Source organism: Silene latifolia, chromosome 10 (assembly GCF_048544455.1).
Source record: "Silene latifolia isolate original U9 population chromosome 10, ASM4854445v1, whole genome shotgun sequence".
In the NCBI taxonomy this organism is placed as follows: Eukaryota; Viridiplantae; Streptophyta; class Magnoliopsida; order Caryophyllales; family Caryophyllaceae; genus Silene; species Silene latifolia.
This window is the reverse complement of record NC_133535.1, coordinates 7411788-7423653: the sequence shown is the minus strand read 5'-3', so window position 1 is coordinate 7423653 and position 11866 is coordinate 7411788. Positions and strand designations below refer to the sequence as shown.

Below are 11866 nucleotides of genomic sequence, written 5' to 3'. Positions count from 1 at the left end.
TTGTGACGGGTTACCATTTGTGACGGATATTTTGTGAGATAAAATGGTAACAAAATGGGTTAGTGGAGAAAGGGGACCGCATGAATAGTGTTGCAGAGAGTGAAAAAGTGGGTACATTGTGAAGTAAAATGGTATCCATCTTCAGCTTGTGACGGATATGTCATGTCTTCAATGAGAATTTGTGTCATCCATAAAATAGCAAACTACATAAAATAATGTGTAAATTCACCCACGCGCTTTCCACAAATAAACACACGCAGTAACGCACACCATCTTATCCAACTCTATTAGCCGCAAAACAATCCCAACTTTTTCAAAAAATAAAATAAAAAAACAAAAGAAGAGATCAGAGTCAAGTTGGTCTCCTCACACTCTCCAAAAGCTACTCTCTCTCTCTCTCTCTCACCATTTCTAGACAGAGAAACCCAACCCAAACCCGATGCAGGACCCACCTCCCGAGTTAAACCGGGTCGGACTCGCCCGATTCCGTTCCGCACCAGCAAGTTGGCTTGACGCGCTTCTAGAAGATGATGACCCGCTTAAACTCCCGGGTCAACCACATCACCAAACAAGTCTGACTCAGCTATTAACCTCGTCTGGGCCGAGTACTAGTCCGGTTCATCCGGGTCGACCCGGGAATTTCATTCAGCCTACTACTCCTGATCCGGGTTTCTACGACCATGTCGCCGGAGCTTCAGCTACGGCAACTAGTACGGCGTCGTTTCAGCGGATGAATAGCTCGCCGGCGGATTTTCTTGGTGGTAATATTGATGGGTATTTCGCTGGACCCGGGTTTCCGGCGACCTCGTATGATTTCTCCGGTGGCGGCGGCGGCGGAGGAGGAGGGAGTTCTGCTGATGCTTCGCCGTCGGGGAAACGATTGAGGGAAGCTGATTTTGAGCAGCACTCTCCTAGATTCGCTGGTCAAAGGGTATATTCTTTTTTCTCTCTCTCCTTTGACTTGTTATCATTAGTGGCGGAACCAGGATTTGTAGTTAGGACCCGGATAATCAAGTGGGTGAACTAGTAACACTAGCAATTATCATCAGTGGCGGAACCATGATTTTTAGTTAGGGGGTGAACTAACAATTCAATTTAGTGGCGGAAACAGGATTTATAGTTAGGAGACGGAAAATTTAGGAGATGAACTAGCAACCCTTTAGGGGAAACTAAATTCCCCCTCCCCCCAAATTTTAAAAAGTTTGAATCTTTCAGAGACGAAAACAAGGATTTTTAGTTAGGGACGGAAAATTTGAGGGGGGAAGCTAGATATTTTCTCCCCTTAATTTTATCAAAGTTTAAATCTTTTCACGGAAAAATTGAGGGGAAGCTAGATTTTATCCCCCTTAATTTTAAGGGTTTTCGAATGTTTTATTAGGGGAGGGATCCTGTTAGTCCCCTGGCTTCGCGACTGGGTGTTATATGTATGAGTGTATGCGAGGATTTAAGTGAATTGATGTGAGTAGTGGGGGGTTGATTTTTCTTTGGGGATGGTTGGTTGAATCAAGTGGGTGTATATATAAGTATAAATGTATAAATGTATAATATCAAGTTGTGATTTGTTTTTGGTTTCTTTTGTGGAGAGTTGGAATACTAGTTGATATTGTTTTTGTTTTGTTTTGTAGAGAGGGGAATTGACTACAGCAAATAGTTTGGTGGAGATGGAAATGGAGAAGCTTTTAGAGGATTCTGTTCCGTGTAGGGTTCGTGCTAAGCGTGGTTGTGCTACTCATCCTCGGAGTATTGCGGAGCGAGTAAGAGTTTCTGTTGTGTATTTAAATGTATTGTGTGTGATGTGGAGAGAAATGGGTTGATTGATTGTTGGTTTTGTGTGCGGATTTTTAGGTTCGAAGAACGAGGATTAGTGATAGGATAAGGAAGTTGCAAGAGCTCGTGCCGAATATGGATAAGGTAAGAAAGATACGTGTGCGATGTCGTTTATTGACGTTGATCTGCTGCTTTTATGATGTATTGCTCTAGTTCAATAAAATGTGAAATCTTGTTTTGCTATTGTTTATGGTTTGGTATGTTAGAAGATCTCAACCCTAATCTAGACTACGTATGGTGTGGTTGTCATCTGGCTTGTTGCATATGTGTGATTATGTTGGGAGGAGCCATTCCACTTCTCCTGGATATGAACTGTTGTTGGGAGACGGTTGTGTTTGTTGAATGATATTCAATATCAGCCGTTGGTTGTTTTATGTGTATACAGTTTGCAAGATACAGTAGGTTGTTGTATATGATTAACTGTCGAAACACGTAGAGTACCAAGCACTTGGAAGTTGGATTAAGATTGACTGATTAGATGGCTGCTAATGTGCAATCAAGGTAGATAATCTTAAAAGAGAATTTTTAGGTTGAGTTTTATTAGCAAGTGACCTTGTTTGAATGTATTTTGTATTCTCTTTTTTTTTTTTAAAGGATTGCTGCGTCCATTGGTGGTAGATCTATTAGGTACTCCGTACTAGCCATTCGAGTCAGTGGTCATGGTTTGGGTTAATCAGATCCGTAGGTCATGACAATCGAGTTTTTAAGATGTATTCTCAAATTAGTCACTTCGGACAATTTTGGGCCATTTCAAATCACACCACTTCTAGGGCGTTGTGTTCCGGTGTAATTTGGTTTGTGTTGGGTTATTTAGATGACTCAGTTTTGCGAGGTTTGTTCGGTTGCATCTGAAAATCACACCTCAACTTTATATAAAATACTTCATTATTTTGTCAAGGATACATCAAGGATCGAATATAAGTTCCTCTTGAAGTAGCTAGATGTCAACAATCGTGGCAACATAAATTTGACGCTCAAGCTACTTTTCGTATGATTTCTGCAGTGCCTGCCCAGAGACATTCCAAAACATTCAACTTTTTATGATTTAGGTTCAATGTTAAAAATTGTGAATTTTTTGCATTGAAAGAGCTGAAGAGAAAATGAAACTTAGAAGTGTGAGTCAGAAGAATAGTTTCCGAATTTTCCAGTGAGAAATTTTTGTCAGCTGTTCAGAAATAGGATTAGAGTGCTTAATCCTGGTCTAAATTGACGATAAACATAACAGGAGTTAGAAATTAGAATGACTATCATTATCTTATTGAAGGTCATTTGAACATTATATTCAACTCCTTTTCACCATGCTCTTCCCACTTTTCAAAGTGTGTGAAAGGAAGTATATGTTTTGAGTTGTCTTGACTCGTGAATGGACGTATACTGTAGACTTGTAGTAGGTCAAAGTTTGAACTTCTATTTACGAGGGTTTGAGCTCATTAGGACGATAATGAAATTTATTGGAAAAGGAGGACATTTGGTATGTGTATGTGTAGGTAGTTTTTTTTTTTTTTTTTTTTTTTTTTTTTTTTTTTTTTTGGTGTAAAGAGAGCCACAAGGGCTAATATGACGCTGACGGGATTTGAACCTATGTCATTAGTACCTATTTAAGTTTAAAGTGGATGTGAAAATTCTTAGTTTTTGAACAAGTGAACATCATATACCTATTTAAGTTTAAAGTATGTGAGTGTGGTCCTGTACGTGACGTACGTCTAAGTTTTATTCTTTATTGATTTTGCCCAGCCGTTGTCCGTGTAATTATAGAAACTACCAGTTTAAATGTTATGCAGTATTGCATATTTGATTAACACATATTAGTTCCTGTCACACATATGTTGTGGTCTTTATTTATTTTTATTTTATTTTTCTCTTGAGAGCATGAAAATTACAAATCAGTTAGCAAAACATATGGACAGGCCCCCCTACTCCTCGCACCATTGAAAACATTAAAAACCCGACTTTTCTCTTCAGTACATGTCATTGCATGAGGAATAGACGTAGCATAAAAGGCCAGTTAAGGGGATTATGATGACAAAATTCGCTGCTTTATTATCGAGGATTAACTTCATCTGGCCACATTTACTCCCATTCAACGGTTGTTTTAATATTTATGGTCATCTTAATGGGAATATTTGTCAGCAATCTTTTTTTTTATCGGTTCAAATGAGCGCGCTATGTCGCGGGTGGGAATATTTGTCAGCAAATTATGATGTGTTATATTCCACTCCTTGCTATAAACTTGTTTTGTGAGGCAGTTCGGGGTACAGCTGTATGATGAATCTTTCCGTTGATCAGAATAGTGGTTTGCTCAAGATTCCTGAGTTTGTGTTCATGATTTTTAAATAGACGATAACTGATTTATGTTAGTCACTAAGGTTTTATGGTCCTCATTGACTAGGTGTACTGGTCATTTGATTTGTTCTTATTACTCTCTAGTTTGCTACTGATCCGTAAGTCATATTGTGATAAGTTGTTGCCAATTTGCCATTGTATTCATCCTTGCAAAACTTCTTTCATAATTTTGTCGACTTCATAATAGCTATTTCTTTAGCAGCAAACAAATACTGCAGACATGTTAGAAGAGGCCGTGGAATATGTGAAGACCTTACAAAGACAGATTCAGGTATGTTGACAATATGATCTTTTCGTCTTTTTTCCGTTACATATCTTATGAAGAAAGCATGTTGGACCACGAGATTACATGATGATCTGAGCTAACCACAAATTTCACCTAACAATGGAAAACTTCCACTTTGATGTCGAGTTTTGGTTTTAGTTTCCGCTTTGATATCGCCGGCTCGAGATTGAACAGTGTCACACTTGGGTGACCTAAGAAAGTAGATGTCCAAATTTTATCTAAATTAGTGAAGTATTTCAGCAAAATAAAGTGCAAAAACTAATGTTATTATTGTAAATATTTAGATGAAATTTCACGCAAGTTTGCAAAATCCTACTTTATTCTGCTTATTAATGTTAGGCAGTGTTTGGAAACTTGAAATTCATTTCTTTCTCATGAATTTTCGATATATTTAAATGTTGGCATTCAATTCCGTAATTTTCATTTTCAATTCCAAAATGTTGTTTGTGGAAAATTGGAATTCAATTGTAAATTTCACCTCCACAATGCTGTTTGAACTTTGAAGTTCGAACTATCTCATCCGCTCTGAAATTCATCCATAGCCATAGTTTTACCATCTTCCATAGACAGACAATTGTCCAGTCACCGAGCTCTCGCATAAATTTGACAGATTCTTTCAATCTTCCAAACCAATGTGCAGTCCAAGCTTACTAGACCTATTAACTACCATAATCAAATGATTAATCCATTCTAGCAAAGGCTGTTAGCGAAACAAGTATACAGGCATATCCTCAATACTATTAGACGAGCAGAATTAATGAATGAATTGCTAAGCAACATATATGAAAAGATGTGAAACGAACTAGGAGATGTGATATCTGAACCTAACCTTAGCGTAATGTACAAGGATATGAAAGATGTGAAACGAATTAGAAGATATAATCTCTAATGCGCCCCTGCAAGACGGACGGCTAAATAGTAAGATCGATCCGGGTATGTGAAAGAGGAATATTAATGCACAGTGAGTGGCTTGGTGGATGGTCGTAGTGAAGGTTGGTTAATTTTGTATGAGGTGTAGAGAAGGAAGAAGTGAAGCAGGCAGCCATGGCCTCGGCGGTGGCTTGATTTTATTAGTAGTACGGTTGCTTCTAGGCTTAACCCTAGTTTTGTGAGATTTGATGGTTGATTGGAGAGATTGAGAAGATGTTTGATGGTTCTGTTGTAGTATGGCGTTGTGATTATTGTGGAATTTGTATGATTGTAGTATCACAAGAACGACTGACTACAAGCAAAAATAGCCAAAGTAAGGCTATACATTGCATGAGAGTAAGCTTGAATTATTTCGATGCCGCAAAATTAGTAAATAACGAAGAGCATAGCTATGATCATCATTCATCTGCAAGTATTAGTTCTATAACCAAGTCAAAAGCCAAATCAACATGCAAGCACCGGCTCAAGTCTAAGAAAAACAGAAAAAAGCAATTAGCAAGTAAAAAAACAAATCAACATGCAACTATGCAAGTCTCGAATCAATAAAAAAAAAATATGAATTCGAACCCTAACATTCTGCCATTATCTTCAGTTTTAACTTCCTAATAGTTAATATGGATTGGGATGGAAAGAGAAACCAAAATGTTATGCGAACTTGTTTTTATTTTGAGGGCTATTAATGAGATGAAAGAAAGAGAGCGTATCAGAGAGTTCGTGGCATGAGATAAAAGAATCGGAATGACTAGGTTAGGACGGGGATTTTAGAGGTTTAGTTTTTGAACCGAACTGAAATTGGAAAGGAATTTGGCCATTTCCAAATCCAAATAATAGTGTGTTTCCCAACAGTTGAATTGGCGCAATGTTAGAACTTAAATCAATTCCTCGTGAAATAGGGCATTAGGCCATTAGTTGTGTTGCTGAAATTTTGTGAGACGACATCAAAAGGAAAAGCGTGAACCTCATTTTGAGACAGAGATTATAATTTTGACCTACGTGATCGAAGTATCAAACAAAGGAAACGACGAGACCTAATTTGTTTTCCATTCTCATTACTGCAAAAATTTTCCACGACGACTCTACGAGTCTACAACATGCTCAACCTCAGTCAACCCCAAAAACGAACAACAATATTTAATATCACAATGCCTCCAACTTTGTCCCTCCTTATTTAACTGGGTTCAATGAACTTCCCAAATTCCAAGTGGTTTATGGATATGGGTTGGCAAACTGAAATCGATTGCGACAACAAAGATGTCTTGGTCTTAGCAACTTGGTTCATATGGTGGGTTATTGGCTCAATGAAGAAGATTATACGGATGACTAGATGAGGTGCTAGTCGGTGGAGTAATAATGAATATGTGGTGATATGTTAGGCAAAAATGGACAGGATGATGATATTGTGGTAGAGCTAGGAGGTGAATGGTGGTGTTATGCCGGGCATCACTAGTCGGTGAGGCATGTAAGAGGTTGTAATTCGGAGACGAAGGTAAGAAAATCAGCTATACATGTTGGTCTTCTCTGATCGCAGAAATCAGCTAACTTCGTTACTTGCACTAACTTTTTAACCGAGCTAGTGCTAGGTAGTTGACACTATAGTTTTATCGGACAGGTCTTGGTTGTACAAAAAAGATCAACAGTTTGTGCTTGTCTTGACTCGGGCACCAACCTATAGATTTCCTTGAAACAAATGTACATGGATCTGAATTTTAGTTTTTTTTCTTCACATTATTTCAATTATCCAACTTTTTTAAAGAAAAACACACATTGCAGGAACTTACAGAGCAGCAGAAGAAATGCAAATGCATGCCAGAAAGCTGACGGAGAAACAAATCAAAACCGCGCTACTTCTACCCTTTTGTCTTGTCGATGTACTCTAGGATATGATTACCTCACTTGGGTTTCCCATGATTTGGGTGGTATATATAAGCAAGCTTGATGTGCAGAAAGTGCGAGGAATCAGACTCAAATTCACGGCTAAGCCTCGGAATTTGATACCGATATGCTTTTGTTCTATAATTATTATATCAGGATGTTGTACTTGTAATATGGTGTAAACTTGTAAACAAATACCCCAAATTTTACTCCCCGTAGTAGCGTAGGAGATGCGTAGATTGTTTAGTTCCGAGTTTATGGTACCGTCATGCTTGCTTTGCACATATGTACTACAAGCCCATTGTGATGGGATTAGGTAGGTATATTGATACACTAGTACTACAGTAGAACTTGATTATTTGTGTACTTTGCGAACTCTGTAATAATCTTCTGCCTTTTCAAGGCCTTCGGCCGGTCGGCCAGGTCGTATGTAGGCTAATGTATCCACTCAGTTGGAACTTGCATTTTTTTTTTTTTTTTTTTTTTTTTTTTTTTTTTTGGTAACGAGGGGTTTAATCCCCCGGGCCCAGGCATTCCGGCGTCACCACATGGACCATGTAAACCATCCCAATTGGGGCCGCCGAGATAACCGCATGCAATTGCTCATCCGTGGGTTCGAACACGGGACCTCGCAATTCTTGCATTTGCAAGTTTTGAAGTTACCCAAGTCTACCACTAAACTGCAAGCACTTGGTTTGATAAGTTTCACGTTGTTTTTGAGACAATTTTTTTTAATAATGCTTAAAAATGAATATTATCCAGAAATTAAACGTATTTCTAAACGTGTTCTCCTCGTATGATTGAGAAACTAATCTAACTACAAACACGCAATCTGGATCACGTGTTATCTGAGGGAGACATGATTCGCAATGGCGTGTTTATTATATTTGACGGTTAGATACAAAAAAAAAAGTTATTGACAAATTACGTGTCTAGAATTATATTTTCTTTCCGTCGTTAAAGGTAGATACCACAATTTGTCTTTATTACTACCATGTGGTGTATTTAATCTGTCTTAAGATTTAAGATGAATACCTTATGTCCTTATTACTACCATTTGGGAATGTATCACAACATGGAGTATCTTTTGATGCTGAACTTTTCTCTTTTTCTTTTAGTACTAGGCAGTGACATGACCTATTCTACCACTGGGGTGCCTGGGTCTACTACGGTAAACCATTGTCATACAGTCTGACACCAATTACTTCCCAATGTAGCTCCAAAAATCTAGAAGATTTATGTAAAGGACCCCATTTGTGAGGCACTCGTTATAAACCATCACAAGTTTACGACGACATGTTAAATAAAATCCACATAAATAAATAATGAGAAGTTATTTTTAATTTTCTAGACACTTTAATTTTTACTTATGTATCTATGTGGGTGATATTTGGCTCGTTATAAAGTTATGACGGATATTATTATCCGCCACAAGGAAGACTTACTGATAAAGTCCTCACCATTTTCTCAGTTTGTTTCACCTTTTCGCTTTAAAGATTCTTTATACCAGTTACCGGATGGTACATTTTCCAAAAACAAATTTATATTTCCTTTGTCCCATTTATTTATTTGCTTTTAGTTTTGGCATAAACATCAAGGGAAAAGGATGAGACCGATTATTAGATAATAAGTGAATTAAATTGAGTGTGAATGATCTAATTATCATCAAAGACATTCCTATAATAAAAGGCAAACAACTGACACAGACGCCCAAAAATATTATGCGTAAACATTAGAATAGGTGTTTATATTCGTTGTATAAAGATCTATAAATAGTAGAAAAATAAGTGAAACATCACTTCAAAATCTTAGATTAAATATTTACTCCATGCATACTCCTCGTGAAAACATCAATGAAGTGACTAAAACCTAAAATAGATTATGCATTTATACCTTACATCTGTCACACATAGGACGGATATTAAAGGAGTTCAGCTCATTTAAATTCAGTTGAGCTTTATTCAGTTCAGTTGAGCTCTTCTTTTTATAAATTAACTCTTACTCACTCCGTCCCGGTCATTTGTTGTCCTTTGGTTTTGGCACAAAGACCAAGGAAATGGGAGATGGTCAATTACTAAATGACAAGTGGAATAAATTGGGTGTGAATATCAAATTACTCATCAAATTCATTCTTAAAATAGAAAGAACAACAAATGACTGAAACACCTTAAAATGGAAATGGACAACAAATGACCGGGACAGAGGGAGTACTTTAGTGTAGTTCAGTTCAATTCAATTAAGTTCTATTAAGTTCAGTTCAATTCAACTCCATTAAGTTCAGTTCAATTCAGACAATTTTAGCCCAAAAATACAGTTGAGATCACCTGTCCCATTTTTATGTCTCATTTTGTGTCCCACTACCTTAAGATCTTGACACATCACACATAAAAAAATAAAAATGGTAATAATATCTATCAAAGGCCTTATGTGTCAATAGGAGAAGCAATGAGACACAAGATGAGACATAAAATGGGACAGAGGATCCGCACCGCAAAAATACAGGGCCTTAGTCTCCTTTGTAACGAATGTATCTGTCGTAATATTAAAACGGATAAAATATTATCCCATCTGAGTATTTAAAACAATTTTTTTTTCTTATAGGTTTTCTTTTATTTTCTTTATTATTATTTAATCCGTTTTAAAATTAAGACGGATACAACGACTTCATTACCAATTTTTGGACATGAAACATGGAGTGATGGCCATAAAAGAGAATACAAGAGTTTTAGGAGCAGACTGACTACAGAATGCCTTTAAATAAAATGTCACTGTCTGATATTTGTACGGACATGAGACCTGACCTAAACTGACTCCCCCTCTTGTGCATTTATTTATTTATTAAAATCTTAATGTGGTCCCCACTTTCACACATCACTCCACTCTATCATTATATATACCTGGTCCCACCTTTCACTCTCGTCAGACATGGAGGGCGCTGCTGTCAGCTTCTAGGTCCCACACCCACACCGTCCCTTTGGTTGTCTTAAGGAAATTCGTTTGGTTATTAAGGAATTGAAGTTAGAAATAAGAGTTCCGTGATTTTGTAAATCACGTGAAATGGAAAAAAGTTGTTTGGTTGGAATGTGAGAAGTTAATTCCACAGGAATTCACACTTACCTAGGGGGCCTGGGTAAAGAACTCTCACATCATGGAGGAATTGAAGTTCCTATGGAACTTCAATTCATGTGATTTTGGGCAAACAAACAACTCTCCCATTTTGCAAATCCCATGAATTGTAATTCATGTGTTTTAAAATGGGTAACCAAACGACCCCTAATTGTAATCACGATATTTAGGCAATTATTACAAATTATAGGGTAAGACAAATTATAGGGTAAGACAGTCTTATGTATTATGTGATGGACTAGTACGCAATTATTACTCCTTTCGTCCCGGTTATTTGTTGTCCTTTGGTTTTGGCACAAAGACCAAGAAAAAAGGAGAGGGCCAATTAATAAATGACAAGTGGAACAAATTGAGTGTGAATGATCAAATTACTCATGAAGTTCATTCTTAAAATAGAAAGGACAATAAATGACTGAGACACCCCAAAATGGAAAAGGACAACAAATGACCGGGACAGAGGGAGTACTTGATAATTATGTTAATGTGAAATTCAAGATTAATGTGAGAGGGTGGCGTTTAAATTGGGCATCACCCGATGACACTAACTCATTCTCCTTACAGCTAAATGTGATTAGTTTTGAAAAAGCCACTATAAGCTGTAAACACTAATTGGATCATTATGATCACATCTGGGTCATTTCACCATACAATGGTCTCAAAATCTTGTATTATTATTTCAGACGAAAATGAACCACATGAAACAAGAATTTGCGATTTAGTGTGAATTATGTGACCAATGGTTAATATTCGTAATTTACTAGTTTATGACCGTTGTTCAACGTAGTTTATTTGACATAAAAAGTACGAGTACTTGCTAAATTTTTAAAAATACTTGTAAATTACAAAATAATCTAGCAAAACGTTTCTAAGTACAAGCAATAGAATATTTTTTCATATATTAATAATTTAATATACACGAATGAACCCAACTTATCGTGAAAGATCGTCTAAACCGGTTTTCTGGTCACCTCTTATATTTGTTGGTAACACTTTAATTTGGGACCTCCTTTAATGTTTTGAGTACCTATTGGCGTTAGTAACCACTTTCGAACTTTCAGTCCCTAATATTGTGATGGTAGTATTTGTCATACCTACTCCTAAATAAACTCGGTCCCCTGTCTCAGTCATTTATTGTCCTTTTTCATTTTGGGGTGTCTCAGTTAATTGTTATCCTTTCTATTTTAAGAATGAACTTGATGAGCAATTTGATCATTAACACTCAATTTGTTCCACTTGTCATTTAGTAATTGAACCCTCCTCTTTTTCGGGTCTTTGTGCCAAAATCAAAGAATAACAATTGACCAGGACGGAGGGAGTATCAATCACAATAAAACGATCTTATTCTATAAATTTCGGAAAACAAAATTAGCCCTACCATGGTCCAAGGAGTTGTTTTAATGACATTTCAATACTAATCTTAAAATGTCCAAAGTCCAAACAAATTACAACCCTACCTGGATGGGGGCCAAGGGGGGGTGTGAC

General features: G+C 37.0%; 1 protein-coding gene across 3 annotated transcripts; it reads left to right on the top strand.

Moving 5' to 3' along the window:
• Nucleotides 1-276: 276 nt before the first annotated feature.
• Nucleotides 277-7722, top strand: LOC141604905 (transcription factor bHLH81-like). Of its 3 annotated transcripts, none has more exons than XM_074423466.1 (5): nt 277-931; nt 1626-1754; nt 1846-1911; nt 4373-4441; nt 7157-7722. In XM_074423466.1, exons 1-5 carry the CDS (start codon nt 440-442, stop codon nt 7202-7204), a joined length of 804 nt encoding a protein of 267 aa, XP_074279567.1. In that variant the 5' UTR covers nt 277-439; the 3' UTR covers nt 7205-7722. The 3 variants fall into 3 exon arrangements, 2 of the variants coding, with proteins under 2 accessions (XP_074279567.1, XP_074279566.1); XR_012526243.1 differs by having other exon boundaries at nt 311-931; nt 1846-2537; nt 2651-4441; XM_074423465.1 differs by having other exon boundaries at nt 311-931; nt 4370-4441.
• Nucleotides 7723-11866: the final 4144 nt, after the last annotated feature.